At 37.3% G+C, this 20,040-nt stretch overlaps 1 protein-coding gene and 1 long non-coding RNA gene across 3 annotated transcripts in view; one reads left to right on the plus strand and one right to left on the minus strand.

Moving 5' to 3' along the window:
* The window catches only part of NECAB1 (N-terminal EF-hand calcium binding protein 1), a 62,370-nt gene that overhangs the window by 28,039 nt on the left and 14,291 nt on the right, over positions 1-20,040 (plus strand). For both annotated transcript variants that reach the window (XM_035318330.1, XM_035318331.1), the window contains 2 exons: positions 2,385-2,410; positions 5,225-5,322. In XM_035318330.1, the coding sequence (XP_035174221.1) occupies positions 2,385-2,410; positions 5,225-5,322 (124 nt within the window). The remainder of the gene's footprint in view (positions 1-2,384; positions 2,411-5,224; positions 5,323-20,040) is intronic.
* On the minus strand, positions 8,426-9,025 carry LOC118162254. Its single transcript, XR_004748356.1, has 2 exons — positions 8,980-9,025; positions 8,426-8,665 (listed from the first exon to the last, which is right to left on the minus strand). It is a non-coding gene; the product is annotated as an uncharacterized LOC118162254 (long non-coding RNA).

Here is a 20,040-nt window from a genome sequence, read left to right on the forward strand (position 1 = left end):
TGTGGACAAAAGGCAGGCATGTAAAAGGACCACATATAGTAGTTAGAAAGCAAACCGAGAGCAGAGGTTTACAAAAATGATTGTGCTGACGTGACATGAATGCATTTGGCTGCACCCTGTGCTTTGGGTGCTTATCAAGAGTGGAGTGCTGGAGCCTGGATGTGAGTCATCCAGCAAATATTGCAAATTACATGTTCAGCACTGCCAGATTATAGGTCTAAGCAGAAGCATCCTTGGCGTATATACTCACTGAAGTGACGAACAGGTGCCCACTGTAAGTACTGAGCTGCAGAAACAGCCCCTTGGTGTGTACCTCACTCCTGTACTATAATATATATTCCAAACTTATTTAATTGCTTCTGTAGCATCCTGCAGGGTGCTCAAAGTTGTTTGTGTGCAGAAAAAGAATGCCTGAGTTTGTTCACAACTGTGTTGCTTGAAGAAACATGTTATTATTTCTGAAAGAATGAAATAATCAGTGGCACACAAAATTATAGTGTCCCTGCCTAGAACAGCATCCCCTTCAAACAGGATGCCAAGAACAATGGAGCTTCAAAGGGTATTTATAACAGAAAAAGAAATAGAGAGGTTTCTAGAGTGAAATCCATGCTTTTTGTCATTTCTATGTTCTGTCACAGACTTCCTGAAGGCTGTTGCACAAATCATTTTGGATGGTAATTTTCTAATTATTCAAGTGCCCAATTCCAAATGAAAACCAATCCAGCATCTGAATACATTTCCATTTTCAGTCGTAGTCCATTTTGCAGCTGCATCGCTTTTGTCAGTGGAACTAACAGAAATGTTCTGACAACAGCAATGCTGAAAGCCTCTGAGCCATATCATGGTGCTATACCACTACCACACTGCTGAGGATAGTGCAGAATAAGAAGGACCAGAGTAGATTTCAATATGAAATTTGAAAACAGTGAGCAAATTTGACTGGCTACCAATGTTAAAGGTTGTTTTAAACTCAGCTATCAGGATGCAAATTAGAAAATACAGAAGTGTTGTGTACAAAGAGAAGTCATTAAGGCAGAAGATGTGAGAAGGCAGAAAATATAGGGACAATGAACAAAATGTAGGCAAAGTTACAACCTGTCATGTAATATCGTACCATTTTGCTACTGTTTTTCGACTCAGGTAATTTTTTCCAGCTTTCACAGTCTCAGTCTGCATTTGAGGAGTGAACATCTGGGCTGTTTCAAAAGTGACTACTGAACTGTGGAAGTGATTGCAATTTGGTTGATCATTGGTGCCATGGTGATCCATGGTGAACAGCTTTAAGGATTCATAGACACTTCTTCCATCAGATAGTTTGCTGACCTAGGTTAAGTTCCCCAGCTTCAGCACTGATTCTTAAAGACAATGAATTTCACTATACCCGCCACCAAGGAAAAAACAGATGCAAGACCCTTTTGTGGCCATTCTACTTGGCCCATACAAATTCAGTTCAGATGACCTTTACTTAATAAAAGTTTTTGGAAAGGTTCATTTACTTCATCAAATAAAAATGCTCAGAAGTTTTTATAGCCCTGACTATGCAAGTTTGTAAGAACCCAGGATCCTGCAATTTTGGTCTGTTTCTGTCTTTCTCCTGAATAAAAACCAAATACATGAAAGTTAACATTGGAAAAATTGACTTTAAGATAATACTGTGTCATCATTTTATTAAAGGTCAATAAAAAATCCCATTAAAAAGATAAGTGAAAAAATCCTAAGTGCAATCAGCCATTCAATATTCACCCATCAGCAAGATTCAGAAAGGACATTCGTGCTTTTAAGTTTCTTTAATAATCAGCTTCTCCTCCCTGGGAAAAAAGTCAATATGATAACTTTCAAAATTGAGCTGTAGGTCAGACGGTTTATCTTTTGACTTTCAAAACCTGAGAGAGAAAAACTGCTTAAAAGTTGATCAGGATGAAATCTATGTAAAATAAACTATTTTGAATTTTATAGAATAATTGCATACATTTATGCATTTATATTACATATTTACATGTATTTCCTAGCAATATGGCAATACAACTATTATTTTCATGTCATTAATTTTGCTGCTACATTTTGTTGCAGTTACTGGTGGTGAAACTGTATGGCCAGAAAGACTTAGTAATATTTTGTGCTGAGGGGCTGTGTCTGTTTTTATCCTCCTGTTGTACTCTGTCTTGTGGAGAACTATTGCTTGGTGAGGAGTGCAAACGGGAGAAAAACATTGGGTTTTGCCTCGTTTAGCATGGAGGGCTGAGCAATCTGAGCTGTGCTGTCCAGCATGACAGACACAGAAGAGGAGTGCAGGTGGGGGGGAAAAAAAAAACAAAAATAATTTCTGGTGATGCAACAAAAAACATGACTTTGCTCACTAACCCTCTATCTTCTTATCTTTCCAGCAATCTTGACACAGAAGAGCTCTGTGGTAAGTTCCTTGCTGAGCAAGAGCGTAATCTATGCCAGCAGCAGCCCTGTGCAAGTGAACATACCACGTGTTATGATACTTTTTTCTGTTTAACCTTTGTAGCTCAGACAGAAAATATTTAAATTATACTGAAAGAACTACCCTGGAAGAATGCAGATGGCTTATATTTTTTCAGACTGTCATCCATTACATGCAGATAGCACCTTGAAAATATTTTTTTCTGTATCTATGCTTCACATTTTCTGAGCTTTAAAAAATATCTTTCTCTGTTCTGATGAAAAGACAGGTACCCTTACCTTGTTTCCTGTTCATATGAGATATTTTTTTCTAGTTAGTTCATTGCTTTCAAAGGTAGTAGCATTCTGGTAATTTTGAAAAAAGATTTTCATATTAATATCCAACTGGAGGAAAGTAATGAACTTTCCTCCAACTCTGTTCAGTACGAGCACCAGTTTGACTGTCCTTCCATTTGTCCCACTGACCTACCTCTGCGCCCTGTTCCAGGCTCTGAGTCATGAAGCTTTTTCCCTAAGACCCTGCTTGCTCTCCCCCTGGTTTTACAGCACCTGATTTAGGGGCGCTGCTTGCAGCAGGAAAGAATTCACAGAAAATTTCTGCAAGTCCTCCCACAAAATGTCAAAAAAAGTCATACTTGTCAAAAACAGCCTATTTCTGGGAAAAGTGGCAAATAGTGGCCTGTTGAATTTTCCCAAGGTCAATAATGCTGAATACTTTCAAAAGCTGAAAACGCTGTAGATTTGAGTGCAAGCTTGTTTACTTGAACAGGAGGTGACTCTGCCCATGCTCAAGAACCCACTGAGAGGCATCTCATTGTGTGGCTTATAAACATAGAACGACTTTGACAAAGTCAATTGGGCTGTGATGACTTCTGCTAGCTGAGAATCTGACCAAAATTATACAAACCTGGCCAAGGAAGAACATGACTGTATTCCACAAATGACTTACAGCTTTGGAGGTGTTTATTTTTGCACCGGAGGCATGCTCAGTACCACCACCCCACACAGCCCAATACCACCCATTCACCAGAGGGCTTGGCAGGGTCTCAGCCTAGCGTTGACTTTGTTTTCTCACTGCTTTGATTAAAGATGTGCAGCTTCAGCAGTCCTCTTGATATCTGAGCTCTTCAGCTTCCTTATAAATCTTTCACAGGTTGCCACTAGGGTGTTTCTCATTTGTGAATCTGGTACTGAGTTTACCCAACACATATTCAGTCCTCAGCTTTCTTTGACTTATCTCCATAGCTCTCCAAAATGAAGATTCATTTCCAGGATACTAATGCACAACACATTTTCTCCCTAAATAATTTCATTCAACCACTCAGCAATACCAGGTTTTGTCACCAGTGCTCCTTAAACCTCATGACTCCCCAGAGAAACACTCTGACCTCTTAAAAGCCTCAAAGTATTGCTATTTATTATTTCAAAAAAGCTCCCATCTAAGCTTGCTCTTCCTGTCTGTCATTTAGACATTATTTTTCATCTTTGTCTAGACAATCTATGTATAAATGCCTTGTCTGACACAGTCATTAGCTTTAGCATGGTTTTCTTTCTTTTTTCTTACATTTTCCCTCCTGTGCCACACTCTGCTGTATTTCACTCTACACTGACCAAATGAAGTTTGCTTCCTCTTGGTGTAACCCCCTGACTCTGAGCTACCTTCACAGCTTGGATCCTCCTGAGATGCCTCACCGATGTCATACCAACCTTCCTCTTCTCTCACGCTCTTTGGTTTAGTATCACCTGTGTTTACAGACAACCTTTGTCTTCTCTCATGGCTAGTAGATTCCTTCTATTAACATAAATCCCCTTTTCCACACAGTATTTACCTTCTGACTGTATGTCCCCTTGACCCTGATCTACTCCATAAACATCCATCAGACCTACTTAGTGTTTGTGTGCCTTTTTAAAAGCTTTTTAGTTTACATAGTGGAATCTCTAAAGCCTATTTATAAAATGGTAATTGTATTTTCTTTTATGATATTTTAGTCAGACACAGATATAAGTAGGACATTAGTAAATAACAACTTGGACACAGTTTTGCATGTGTTCTATTCTTGATCTACTTGAATTATGTCCTAGGATTTGATGTTGTCTCTTTCTGATGAAATATCCTTTAATTTGAATTGGTATACAAGGACATTCTACAATTTGTATTATTTATTTCCCTTATTTTTGTTTAAAATATTTTGTATGCATCATATTTATTGAAAATATACTCACAGTACCTGGGTCCAGAAGCTTAACTGAACAACTCACTCTCTTCACTTCACAGAGAAAAACAACTGGTCTCAGCTGGCCCCAACACACAACAGCCCTGGCCTGATCTCATCTCCTCTAAGGGCTTTAGCAGAGCTATTCATTTTTGTAATAATGTAAATATAATGAGATTTAGTACATATACATGGAAACTTAATTTCCTTCTAATAACTATGAAGTAGATTTCTAAACTAAAAATCCATTTTAGAAATAAAATGTAGATGTTTTGAAAATAGGTCTGTTTCAGCTCTCAAACTGATACTTCAATTTTTGTCAATTTGGCAATTCATCTATTGAATGGAAATGTTTTGAAGTACTGATTTTTATTTTTTTAAATACTCCAGGAATGGTTTAGAGGGAAGTATTAACAAAATTTCAAAGTAAAATAATCTCTTTCATTGTAAGTCTTGCTCAATTTATATTTTTAGACAGGTAATAGTAAAATTATAACTGATTTCAGAATTTATTAAACTGATATTTAAGGAAATACAAGTTTTTCAGGTCATGAGTAGGTGACTTGGGTTTCTTCTTATTTCAGAATATTTTTCCCAGCACTTAGGAGAGTATGAAAATGTTCTATCTGTCTTGGAAGACTTAAACATTACCATACTGAAGGCAATGGACAAAACAAAGAAGGTAAGTAACAATTGTGAGGTCTTTTCATTTTGTTTAGTTGAATATGTATCCAGTATTTTTTTTTTCTAGACAAAGTTGTTAATTCATATTTAAGTTCTTCCAAATATACTTGGTTTTGTAGCAAAAGTCCAGGAGGAAAAGGCTTGTCAAAACAGTCAAGTATCACAGCTGTAAAGCACAGTTTGCATATAATCAAAACTGTATTTGTGAATGATCAGAAGGATGTTCTTCATATTGTAGTACCCAGAGAGGGTTCCATGTGCCAAGCCACATTTGGGAAAGTACTATCAACTTTTGAAAATAGTCTGAATTTGAAAAAAATAATCCAAGTTTTTGAAATAGAAGATGTCAGTAAAAAAATCAAATACCAGCCTACACTACTAACTGACATTAAATTAGGCAGGCAAGTGCCTTCTGGAGACATACTAGGGCATTTTATTAGTGTTATTGTTAAATGTAGACTCCAGTATAGTTTAAAAAGATTTTAAAGGACTGTGGTAGCTCAATTCACTGTGGTCATACCTGCTCGTGCTCACATCCCAGGCAGGTGTCTGACCACAAGTACATAAAGAGAACTGGTAATATGCTCTTTTCCTTGGCTACCCTCACCACAAGGCTACTTGCTGGAAGACAAACCGTCAACAACCTAAAAATTTTAGCCTAAGTATTTGGTGAGATCCCACAGGGGAAAAAGTCTGTATCCTTCAGTCAATAAGCAATCAGTGGGGAGAAAGCTGCGCTTCTCTAGCAAAGCTGTTATCTTTGGCATTCAGGCATTTGCAAGAGTACAGCACTCATACATTTTACATGAACTGCCGAAATAAAACCCTGGAAGTGTAGCTTGTTTATTTAGTGCTTTAGCCAGTGAGCTGAATGTCTCTCAGTTCACACTGTGCATCTTCCATTCCTAATGAAGTGAACGCTCACTGACTCACTGCCTCTTTGGGCTGGATGCTAAAGAGGAACAGATCAGTTCACACAAGCTACACAGAATTCAAAAAACAGCAACAAAAATAATAAAAATCACAATTGTTTGATTAACCACATGTATAAAATGCTGCTCAAGGGCAGGACATGTCATCTGATAACTACTGGAAGTAAATGGAGCACAGCATTTAAGAATTACTTCAGAAATTAATTACAGAGTAGGAGTCCCAGTGATCAGTTGTAAGAAGCATTGGCCTGACTAGAAAATGGACAAGAAAATCTGGAATATTAATAACTGTTGTACTTGTTTGAGGAACCTCCTCCCCACTCCCCCACCCCTCCAATAAAAGAAAATGAACTTTAAGTTTTATCTTCCTGACTGAAGATTCAAGCTTAATGAGTTTTCTATCTTACAGAAATATCCCAATTGACTATAAGGGCAGTAAAACTAAAGCAAAGCTAACACTGGAAAAAAAAATACTTTTAATTCCACTTAGTAGACACAGTATGTGAACACCAAATATGAAACGTGTCCTTGAATATTCTAAAGGAGAGCTTTCTGCCAAGGATATACTCAGCAACTATGTTTTTTGTACAGAAACTAAATTCCCAATTCAGTCCTGGGAGCAGTCATAACAGGCTCTCAGTTCTCATGTGAGATGTCTGAAGCAGATATATTGTGTGACCAGCTGTTGTAGCTTCACGTGGCAGGCAGCTCAGCACCACACAGACCTGCTGTGGGATGGGGGAGAGAACCAGAAAAAAGGTAAATTTCATGGGTTGAAATAAAGACAGTTTAATAGAACAGAAAATAATAGAAGAACATACAAATCAAGTGATGCACAATGCAACTGCTCACCACCACAAACTGATGCCCAACTCATCCCTGAACAGCACCCACCCACCACTCCACCAGTTTTATTGTTCCGCATGGTGCCGCGTGGCATGGGATATCCCTTTGACCAGTCTGGGCTAGCTGTCCTGGCTCTGTCCCCTCCCAGCTCCTTGTGCACCCCCAGCCTCCTCACTGGCAGAGAACTGTGAGAGGCTGAGAAGTCCTTAGCTTAGTCCAAGTACTGCTCTGCAACAACTAAAACATCAGTGTGTTATCAGTATTCTCATCTTAAATCCCAAGCACAGCATGATACCAGCTACTAGGAAGAAGATGAACTCTATCACAGATGAAGCCAGGACACCTGACTACCTAATCAAACCATTGCAGTGCAACTACTAAAATTTCCGTCTTTAATATTCCAAGCTTTTATTGAAGTTACTGGTCTAAAATATGAAAAATACATCCACCTAAAATCAGATCTGGAGGTTCAGCAAAACCTAGTTAGCATAGTTAGATAGAACAGATAGATGACGTACATTGCCCACAAGACACAAGATGTTATGCATCTCCTCGCTCAAGTTGACTCCCCAGCCCAAATGAGCAAGTACTCTGAAATGAGTGATTGGTACCCAAAGCAAGAGATGGGCTTCCACTCCTAATGCAAAACAAAACTTTGACATGGCAATGCCACAGTACCAACCTAGTTCTTTAAATACACACTAGCTATTATTAGTCCTCAATAAAGTCACTAGAGCATTTATTACCATCTTCTAAGCAAAAAAACTAATTAGAAAATTCCTATATAGAAGCGAAGCCCAAAACTGAAGACCTACACACTTTGAGAGCTACAAAGACATGGAAAGTCTAGAGTGGCTGACTCAGTTTCCAATGACAAGGATGAAATTTCCAAGGACCAAATTATCTCCTATTAGGAACCAAAAGATAAGTCCCGGCCACTGTCTTTCCAAAATCAATAAATGGCATATTGAGGTTTCAGTACGACATCTCATTATTAGCAATAAAATGCAAAGGTAATGCATAGCACAGTAAAAGGTGAATATTTTGCCAGAATACTGGCTATATTTAGAAAACATTTTCATTTATCCATGTCAGTGTCCTTTGGTTGACAGCAAAACTCAGACTGAACCTGAACTCCACTCTGCAGAACGCAAGACTGACTACAAATCAGACTTCAAGGTAGCCATGCGCTTTCTGTCCCCTTTGATTTTCATGGATTTGTGAAAGCTTGGTGCCCCTGTCAGACTCTGCTAAACTTTCCCAGAGAAAGTACCATTTCAGATAGGCAGTCTTAAATAACTGGGAGGGAAAGAAGCAACTTGATACTTTATTCATTTTATTTATCCAGTTCATCGTCAGATGAACAATCACCACTCGGTCCTTCCTATAGGAAATCTCTGCTTCCCAAACAATTTTTATTGCTGGTTCTCAGTAGGTACTTTGCATTAGAGGCAGCTGCAGATCTGGAGCCTGAAATAAACTGCTCAGCTCGTTTCCAAGGAAACCCCTGAGAAAGATGACATGTCAGTCTTCAAGGAAAAGCTAAACAGCAGATCAGAATGTCTGAAAAATATTAAAATGTAATATATAAGTGTTCCTTATTCCAGATATAAAACCCCAAATTAAAACAAAAGTCTCTATACTTTTTAGCATACATATATCTAAACTTGATAAAACCAAATTGTGTGAAATTATTTGACTTTAAATCTTTAAATCTAATACAAAAGCATACACCAAAAGAGCTTTTGTACATGAAATAGATTTGACTCTTCACATTGTCTTGTGGGGGTTTGTTTGTTTTTAACTCACCACAAGTCTTGGAAATCATATGCAGCAATTGATAAATACTTCATGTTTTGTTCACAAACATTCCCAACCTGTTCAGCCTTAAGTCAGAAAAATCTCCCACAAAGAGCAATTCAAGTTTGGCTTGACTACAGACCTTAGCTTAAAATCATGATCAACCAAATTGTCTGTGTTTCTTCAAATTGTTTCCAGGTGTAGATATTTTTGAACCAACAGATTAGCAGATAACTGACTCCTACAAGGCAAATAGAGTGTAATTGCTGTGTACTTTATTGACCTCTGTGGTTTGAAAAGGTTGTCAATGCAGCTTTCCTAAAATGAACTTTTTTTCCAGTCTTCCAGTCCTGTACTATCTGATAGATGAAAACATTGAGTCATCTGCAGGAGAAAACATTCCAGACTTGCAACAATATCAAAACACTTTGAAACCAGGCTTTCTTTGCCATTTAGGGGTCAGGTCCTTCCAGCCTAACCAAACTAAGCAGCATCTGACTGTTTTGGTAGTCTTATTCAAGCAAGTGTGAGTGTTCTCAGATCTTGATGTGGTACAATGAGTAGGAGGGGAGAAAAATCCTAATTTCAGACTTTTTTGCTAAGATAAACACTTACAAGCCAGCATATCAGATGGGAAAACAGGAAACCCTCCTTGGTATCTGAATAGCTAGTGCTCTGCTGCTTGAAGGGAAGGTGTTAACCTAAAAATGCAGGCAGAAAATGCAGATGTGGAAAGGAACACTTTCTAGTAGGGAAATTACTTTTTTTTTTTTTTTGTAATTGCAAACTTTATATTAGCATACAACATACTTTAAATACAAAAGACATCTTACTAGAGGATGCCTGGTAGCTATAGCCCTTCTGTTTTGGTGCTGATCCCTTGTGTTTTATCTTTATGCAAGGAAGGGTAACGCGCCTGTGGATTTTTAGAGGAACTTGTGCTATTTAATATTTCATCATTTCTCTCCTCAGGATGGAGAGTCTGTTCAAGTTGCTTTTCCAGGAGTGGTGAGAACAGACATCATTGGTGCCGCTTATTTTTCTTGTACCTGCCAGGTTGACATTTTCCTGATCAAAGTACAAGCTGAGTTCTGTTTATCCTGTTTGTTCTTCATCTTATGTACAGGAAATATTAAAATATAAAGACTCAAAAAACATTTACAGAGGCACTGGAAGGCTTCTTTCTTTTTTTTTTTTACTTCTGACATATTTTATAACAAGACACAGAAGTATAGTCAATTAAAATACTTGATCTTAACATTTCCCTTAACCAAATAAACATAGCACTTTCGGCAAGCTGCATTTTTATTCCAGTCACATAAAAATATTATGAAGAGAAACTTTGCAACTCACAGCATACAGTCACTGAGTAATGATGTACATAGGTGAAAATTGAGCAGGTATTTCTAGGTGCTTGATATGTTTCAATTGACTTCAATGGGCAGCTTGTGAATACTGAAAATCAGAAGCTAATAGCTGAAAGCATCTGTGTTCCGTAAGTTATCATGCCATGAAAGTGCTGCTATTTGTCAGCTATTCAGTAAGAACAAGTTTTGTTCAATCATTTGTGTTCCTTGCAGTCTATAGTTTATGGCAAATGAATCCTCCTGATGCTGGTGAACTCATCTAGACTCAGTGAACTTGCAAAAGCTCATTTAATCACAAAAAACATAATTTTCATATGAAATGAAATTGTCAACTTGACAATATAGAGGTATTCAGGGGGTTAAGCAGAGGCTTCTAGTGATATTTTAGAAAATCTGGGTTCTTCAGTATGTCCAGGATGTCTGCACGAGCCTGGCAAATAGGACACAGGACCTCCAGGAGACCCAGGTGCAGCAGGAAGCCTTCTCTGGGCACCAGACTCCATTTTAGGTACCCGAATAGCTCTGAGGTTTCTGAAGCATTTTTCCCAGATGTCACACAGAGGGAGACCTGGTGACAGCTTACCAGCAGGAGCCATTTCAGACAATTTCATATGGCTGTGCTGCTGAAACTTTAACCATAGGTGTCAGGTGGCCAAGTGACTGTTCTGTGGGATTTCAGGATGGGACATGCTTCCTTCTCCACAATTTCCATGGCTGTTGGGTTGAGCCTCTCCTAATCCATTACTCTACCATGGACATAACAATGGGTACCAACATACAGGGTACCAACTCTACTCATACTGGAGTAACAATTAAAATTCAGACTTTTTGCGTCAGCCTCCTGGTGAAACAGTAGAAATTGGGAATCATGAGAGCAACTGACCCCAGTGCTTCCTTGGGAGAGAAGCCCTAAGTGTCCATTCAGTTTTTCCTTTTTCCTTGTAAATGCAGAGTCTGTGTACCACTCATGGAGCTATCTCCAAAGTGATGTAAGACCACTAGACCTGTTGTAAGAGAGATCCAACCTCCAGCAACAAAAAGCTTCATATCTAAGCTGTTTCTTATGTCATACTGAGTATAGTTATTAGATCAGATATTTTAATTCCAAGAGGAAATTATGGAATAGCTTCTATATTAAAAAAAAATGTAAACTACAACTGGCTTTCACAGTTAACAGTGCCTATAAAATGAAACTTTCATCCAGTGGGTAATAGTGGAGCTTGACCCTGTATAACTTTCTGAAATGCAAATCCAATAATGCCAGCATGTGTTAATTGGAGCCAGTTCTGTTCCAGGCCCAAGGCTGATCATTTCCATGTAGTCCATAAAAAGTGAGATAAGAAGAGAATATTACTTTAGGCACTGCTGCCTCATCAACATAACACATATTCAGTCAGATTCTAAAATACTTTTAACGCGGGGTAAAAAGTATTTAAGTAATGTGGAACACGCCTCACACACTCTGTGAGCACTTGCCATCTATACAAACTGTAATACAATAGCAATCTCCTGGACAGACTTGTCAGCCCAATAGGACTTTTTAAAACAAATATTGGAGACATCCCCCTTAATCTTTACCTCTTTGTCTTCATTTCACCATCCTTATTTCATTGTTCTCATTCCATGTCTTACACCTCTTTTCTTCCTCAAAAGTACAGCAAGAAGTTCCCTCCACAGATGAAAGCCAGAAAGTACTTTGGCCAGAATAGATGCTAAGTACTTTTTCAAAACTGGATCAAGGAAGAAATGACCTCTGGGTACATACTTTTCCTTTAAATACAGTTCTGCAGGTTTTCTTTTGGAGACAAAAACACTGCAAACTTACATTGAAAGGAAGGCCAGACAAACATACAAAATGAGGGATGGGATTCTGCAAAATTTATCCTTTTCAAACTGCAGTCTCACAATCTTTTCTTTGGAGGAAGTTTTCTTCCCTCCTTTGAAACCATTTTGCGAGAGAGACCAAATGATCTGTCTCTGATAGCTGGGACCAGACTCAGCGAGCTAGCAAGCAGCTCTTAAGCAGCAATAAATATGACTGCTTCATACCGAGCATTTAAATGTGTAAAACATTTCTTAAAAAAGATGGAAATGAAAGATAATTTCTGTTCTCTAGAGCAATCAAGTTCTGAAATAGTCTGCCAAGCACTTGGGACAAAAAGAAAAACAAAACAAAACAAATAAACAAACAAAAACAACCAAATAATAATAATAATAAAAAAAAGAAAACAACATTAAAAAAATCCACAAAACTGCTTTTTACATGTTGCTTATAATAATGTAGGATAGGAAGTGTGTTTTATGCAACAAGATGCTGCATTCATTGATTGACACAGCACGTCTAATTCTTTGCTTCTATGAAATCATTTATTTTTCTGCTTTGCCCCCCAAAAAAATCTAAGGAAATCAGTGCAGCCTTGTTATTATTGGAAAACTTCTTGAATAGTCTAAAAATAAGAACCAGTCAAAGTAAGAAAGAAGATTATAGGAGCTGAAACAGTAATACAGGGATATGCAATTTAGTTACCGATGGTGCATTTATAGTAATTATGTAAATTACAGCTCTTTTGTAGGTTGATACCCATTATAAACCAGAATACCTTGATTTTTTTAATTGCATATTTGAGTAATAGTAACAGTAGCTATTATGTAAATTATAATCCCAAACAAAATAACTGTGAAAAAAAAACACTAGATAAGCATATGTCAACAATATAATTCCATGTCTAACATTCTGTTTGAGTGAAAATGAAGTTTCAAATAGTTTTTGTTTTGTTTTGTTTTGTCAAAATCTGTGTTAAATTGGCTGGCACCAGTTTTTGCCCATGCCTAGAATTTATTATCAGATTTTATAGAATCGTAGTCTTGGTCTCTTTGAAATTGCACTTTTTGCAAATGCACCTTTTTCAGAATCAATGTAAACTGTATTACATCCCTGCTACCTGAGAATAATGTGAGGCAGGTATTAGTTTATCTTGCTTATTCATGTACTAGCTTTGAATCCAGTTCCCTACGTTCATCGCTATATTTTTTCAGGTCAGTTTCAGTCTAAAATATCATAGCCATCTAGTATTTTGATGTTTTTTAAAACATCAAAAATTAACCAGATTCCATTAGAAATGAAAAGCAGAACAAAAAGGAGCACCTTGTATTGTTCCTTATAAAGAAAGATGAAGCTGTTCAGGATGAAGATTACATAAGAGACTGAAGGTAGACAAGAGAAGTTCAAGACAGAGGCAGCAGCTGTGGAAACAAGGCAGTATGCAATGACTATTTTTAAGAGTGTAAGACAACTGATAAAAATACATTACTGCGACCTCATGCATTTCTTAACTGCTCACAGTTAATTCTTTTAATATATTTGATTGCTTCAGGCTATCTTTTAATTACAGCTAATTCTATTTCACTCATTTAACTGCCCATGTATTGTAGGTCCTTCCACTACAGTGACAAGGGGTTTTGATTCTTATAATTATTTAGAAGGTGTTTTGAATCTCATAATTATCTAGAAGGGGTAAGATACCAATTAAAACATCATAAATAAAGGAGAGAGTTTCAGGAAGAATGAACGCTTTCTGAATTCCACATCAGAAAACATCACAAAATATTTATTATCTAATACCATACCAGGGAATGAACATTGAAAGATTCTCTGTAAATTCATGGTTTTCACAGAGAGGATAAAGGGAAAGACAGACAGAAAGCAAGTGAAAGATGTGACTACCTACATGAGTAGGTAGTCACACGATTAGGCCTTATGTGCCCTGTACTGCCAGCAGCCAGCCTCAAGCATACAAAGTTGAATGGAGAATGAAGATCCTGCCCTTCTGGGCAGAAGCTAGCCTCATCACAGGGAAACAAAACAAAACAAAACAGAAAAGCATGAATTCTTTGGCCAAAAGAAGAACAAAAGAAGATGATTTTAGTAAAAAAAAATGAATAAATAAAATATTTTTTAAAAAAAGTTCCTTTTTCATTCTAGAAAAAAAAATAAATAAAAAGATCAAAATCCCTTACTTGCTCATGTAAAGAAATTACAGGTGTGGTGCCCCTCCCACCTCTATTTCTCACAAGCACATCATTCAGCTGTTGTATCACACCAAACATATCCCCTTTAAAATATTAACAGTGTTCATAATTACATGTATATAAGGAGAGAGGATTCTAAACTTTGTTATATTGAATAAACGTTTAGTCCTAAAGACTAGACTTTTTTTGTCTGAACCCTGAAGAATTGTCGAAGGTTTTGAACAAAACAGAATTGAAAGGGTGGAGTAAGGCCAATGCCTTTGATGCAAGTTAAAATTTTGGTGGGAATTTTTCAACAATCCTTTTAAACTCAACAAAGATAGAAAATGGTAACAACAATGTATCAGAGTAATAAATTAACTTGTCACTAAGCTCCTGCTGCACTTATCTTTTAGGAATTGCTTCTTGCAGGCACAGTTGGTTCTCATATTCTCTTTTTTTTCCAGCTAAAATAGCTATAAAACTGATTAAATGCAGTCTACAAAGAACCATACAGAAATATTTTCTTTTGGCCATGGATGTCATGACCTAAATTCTATGGGTTGATTTCTTTGCATTCCCTAATTTTTTATGATACAGACTTGCCAGGGGTTAGAATTGGAGTCTGGATCCTTATTACATAAATCTGTATGCTCAGCTGTTTATCAGCTGTTTGTAAACTCACCTGAGGAGAGGGATGCTGGTGACAGTACTAAATATATGTGTATGCTAAATATATCACCAAAATAGTGATACATCTGCTAGGAGGTAAAGAGAATCCTATGACTGAATGGCTATTTTTATCTAGGGACATTATTAAAAGAAATTTTAGAATTTCATTGCACACTATTTTCTATCTATAAAATTTAATATAATGATTGTTATTGTGAACCAAGTCAAATGCAGATTAACTCAAAAAGCTTCAAGCAATGAATTCTAAGAACTTGTGCAAGCATATTCCAGAGATTCACCCCTTTCCTCTCTTTCTAGCTCCTTATCAGTGTAATGAAAACTCTTGGGAACTCCTTTGATCTTTTTTGATCTTTGATACTTACTGGGTCAGAAGGAGACAATGTTCAAATTTTCCTGATAGTAGAGATATGCTAAATAGTCTTAAATATATATATATATATATATATTAAGTTAATAACAATGCCTTTAAGCATGTAAGTGTGAAAGTGCATAGAAATAAGTTCACAGCAGGAGGAAAAAAAAAAAAAAATCTTTTTTCTGACAGGAAAAATCATTTTCCTGTCAATATCTACCAAAACCCCCAACAGCTTTGACACTTTACTTCTATTCTTATAACCTTCTCCCAGTAGCAGTGACATTAAAGATATTTCTGCTACCTGCTGATATGAAACACAGCAAAAACACAGCTACATTTCTTTAAGCTACCTGGTGGTCTTAGGAGGATTTAAATAAGAGTTACTTTTTATTCATGCATGAATTCTGTACATATTATTGTTGTAAAATGAGTATATTACCCTTTCAATAATCCCAGCAAAGGAGAGTGGTAGACTGTGCTGTGATACTTTGGTGAGACTGCTGGTAGACTGTGCTGATGGATACTTTTCAAAGAACCATAGAATCATTAGGGTTGGAAAAGACCTCCAATATCACCTGGTCCAACCATCCCCTACCACCAATGTCACCCACTAAACCATGTCCCCAAGCACCACATCCAGTCTTTCCTTGAACACCCCCAGGGACGGTGACTCCACCACCTCCCTGGGCAACCCGTCCCAGTGCCTGACTGCTCTTTCTGAGAAGAAATGTCTCCTCATTTCCAACCTGAACCTCCCCTGGTGCAACTTGAGGCCATTCATATGTCATTGGTCTTACATCAGCATTGTAAGTTGTTATGTCTCTAGACAGAATTTAAACTTGCAATTTATCTGAAATATAATACCTTAATAAACTTGTAACATTTGTGCCACATTTTAAAATTCAATTTGAATCTACTTAATAGTTTGACATATTATGCATTCACTCACTCTTATGAAGAGTGTACTGTGAAAGCTGCATTTGTGTGCAGTCATAAGATAACACAATGAAATGAAAAGGGCATGAATTGTTTTTCATTTCAGCGCAGCTACTCTGCTTATTTTTATATCCTCATTTTAAAATCGTAACCTGGGGCACTATCTCATTAATGCAGGCTCTAAACATACAGGGCAGGTCTGCTGCCCTTCTATGACCAATGACAATGTAAATAGATTATTCCTTACTGATTTTGACTCAATAAGAACTTTTCAGTTGCTTGGGGGTGTTTTCTGTAAAGACATGTAAGTAATTTTTTATGAAATTGTTTTGATACGACACATAAAATAGGAAATAGAAAATTGCAGCCATATAACAGTAACAAATGCTGTCAGTAGTGTAACAAATAAGGTACAAAAATGTAAAATAGTGTTATATGACATAAACTAATATATAGTAAAACAGAAATATAGGAAGGCCAAGGGAACTAAATTTGTTCAGCCTGGACAAGAGGCTGAGGGAAGACAAAATTCTACTACCTGAAGGAGTGCTGTGGAGAAGACAGCACAATTGTTTAGGGGTGCCTAGCAAAAGGACAAGAGGCAACAGCTACAGCTTGCAGAAAGGAAAAATCTGACTAGATGTGTGGAAAATAATTTTCACAGTGAGGGTGGCACAGCGCTGGACCAGGCTGTGCAGAGAGATAGCAAGATCTCCATCTGCAGAGACGTTCAAAGCTCAGTTGGATGGCCCTGAGCAGCCTAGCTTAGAACCTGGCCCTGCTTTGAGCAGAGGTTGGGCTAGATGACTGCTAGATGTCCTTTAAAAGTAAATGAACACAGGCATCCCCCTCCTTCCCCACCTCAGCTTTCTGCTTTTCTGATCAATGGGTCAGCACTGCGCCAGGTCACCCATGAGGCTGGGGGCTGGAACCAGGGCTCAAGAGGATCCAGAGAGTCACTTAACCTGTAGCAGCTCTGAGATGTAAACTCCCTTAGGAGACACCTAAGCCTTGCCTACTCCGCCTTTGTACAAGGAGAAACTTTTCTGCACCTTTTAAGGTAGCTGTAAGCCAATTTTAAAGACCACGGTGACCTTTTCCACAGGGAAATCACTCATTATGTGTATTTTCACTAGCATTAATAGAAACTCATATCTTAGCTGCTCACAAAGGTCACAGTTGTCTCTTGATGAAGGTGATATGGAAAATTGCCCTTATTCATTCACAATCAGTAAAACCAACAACCAGAGCGATATGTTAACACAGACTTATTTCATTTGGACTGCCCAAACTATTGTGCAGTATAATGTGTATGCTAATGAACTGTAATTTACAGTTAATGACATTCAGGAAATGGGCCATTTTTCTAGTTTATGTACAGAGGCCATCAGTGTGTCCCATTATTAATTGGCAGTGCAGTAGGCTGACAATACTAATGCTCTGCTTGCCAGCTAAGCTGATTCTAACATAATATACACTTAATAAATTGGCACACACTTTTCTTAATTCAGAATTAACATTTTCTTTCATCTGGTGAAATGCTGTAAGAGTACCCATTTAGCAAAATGGAAATTAAGGTCTTTTTCTATAGGAAAGAGAATGGTGAAATGACAACAAAGCATGGTTGGTAATTCCTCATTGCTAAGAATTGCTGTTGAGATGTAATTGGAATTGTAACTGAAAATCTTTTTCCCTCCATGGCTTGAATTATGATAATGTTAATGATTTATATATGTTAAGTACCTTCTTGTATAATCCTTTTTACAAAATAATTTTACAAGGACCATAAGGAGTAGTTAGCTGTCAGTGGGTAGGAGTTTGGACACCAGCAAGGTGGTCAAACCTTAAAATCCCAGTTACATGGGAGCCACATCAAATCCATGTGGAAGGGATGTTGCCTGTTGAACCCTTTGACTGGGGCATACAGAGAGACACAGTTTAAAGCAATGGAAATATTCCCACTGGTTTCAGTCTATGAATTAACCATGATTGTAAATATAATGGAAAGTGAAATAGAATTTTAAATTATTTCTGTAGAAATAATTATTTTTTAATTCTCTAAGTAATTAAAGAAAAATATTGAATAGCCATTTGCCCAACTGGCAAGATGTGTTAGAAACAGCGATATTTTGGTAAAATAAGGAAAGAGACATTGATAATTCTAGACTCCCACAGTTGATGTTAGCATCCTTCCTAACCTTTCTTTTCATAAAGACTCTATTACCTGAAAAGGTAGCCCTAAACCATTTTCAGAGATCACAAGGACCTTTTCCACAGGGAAGCCTTTAAAGATACATTTAAGGGACAACAGAACCAGAACAAAAAGGGCTAACTCCTGGTGTATGCATAAACCTGAAGTCAGTCTTAAAAAGCCATTAAGAGCTTTCACATGCAGGAAAGCATTTCTGAAGGAGTTAAGAAGCAGCCAACTTCAGACAAGTGTTGGCAAGTATTACATAGCTAATGTTTATATCATCCCCCAGCAGCAAGGGCCTGCCTGAGCAGTTTGCAAAATGATGTGCATTTAAGCTGTAATTCAGCATGCTGGTATTTTACACCATGACAATGAGCAGGAAGCTATACAGAAGTATCTGTAAGGGTTACTTTTTGGTTACACAGAATTTTAAGACACACTGATTATCCTCCTCTTCTTGTGAGATTGCTTTGATATTTAAAAACTTATAAGAAATAGTCATTTCTATCATGTTTTGTTCATTTCCAAGCACTTGTGAAAACTGAGAAATTAAACATACCAGGGATTTCAGCTGCAGGGTTTTACTTAGATGCTCAGACTACACAGATTTGCACATGTTGTTCTTACACGCCACAGAGAATCTCTGTCAGGTGCAACAGAGTTTAGAATCAGTTGCAATGGAGGGGTCAGAAAATTTAGAAGAAGGAAAAAAATCAGTTTTCCTGTTGCATAATAGGATGTCCTACTCATAAAGGTTGCCAAAATGTTGTTTACAGGACTGTTATGAGTCTCAGGTATTTGTTCAAAAGGTAGACAGACAACCACTCATGAGTATCTCTATTTTAAAAATTTATAAATAAGCAGTTGTTTGGTTGTAGAGTGCCTCACACCTGATTCATTTGAAGACAGAAGAAATAAATATAGATGAGTATGAAGGTCCTGACTACATAAGTAACTCTGATGGTTCATGGGTGTCTCAACATGTAAGTTTTCTTTGGCAGAAGTCTTCCAGCCACAACTAACTTAATAGCCTATATTGTGAATAGAGAGAAGGTGCTTTAGAAGCAGTTATTGTACAATCTTTTACTTTACATTTAAATTTCAAAACATCCCATATTTGTGTTCTGATTGTAAGTGTACATGCAAAAAGCAAACAAATTCAAAGAGAAGTCTAAAAGTCAGAAAGACATTGCAGCTGTAATTCACATTCAGAAGACAAGGGAAGAGCTTAAAATGTGATTCCTAGTGTGATGGAGAGAGCAGTTCGATGAATTTTTCAAAGACGTTTTTCTGTTTTAAGCCTGTGTTCAAACATAGAGCTGATTTTTTTGCAGATCTTGATGGGCTCAAGTGAAACTTTCAAAGCAGGGCATGACTTACACTTGCCCAGAACAAGACAAAAACTAGATTCATTAAGAAGTTGAAAGAAAAGCCCAGATGGGCATCATTGTACTGAATGTTCTACAGCCTGTAAATGCTGAGGTAGGAAAAACTGGAAGAATGGGGGGAAAAAAAGGAAGGAAAAAAGAAGGAAAAAAGAAAGGAAAGGAAAGGAAAGGAAAGGAAAGGAAAGGAAAGGAAAGGA

This window comes from Oxyura jamaicensis, chromosome 2 (genome assembly GCF_011077185.1).
Source record: "Oxyura jamaicensis isolate SHBP4307 breed ruddy duck chromosome 2, BPBGC_Ojam_1.0, whole genome shotgun sequence".
NCBI classification, from domain to species: domain Eukaryota; kingdom Metazoa; phylum Chordata; class Aves; order Anseriformes; family Anatidae; genus Oxyura; species Oxyura jamaicensis.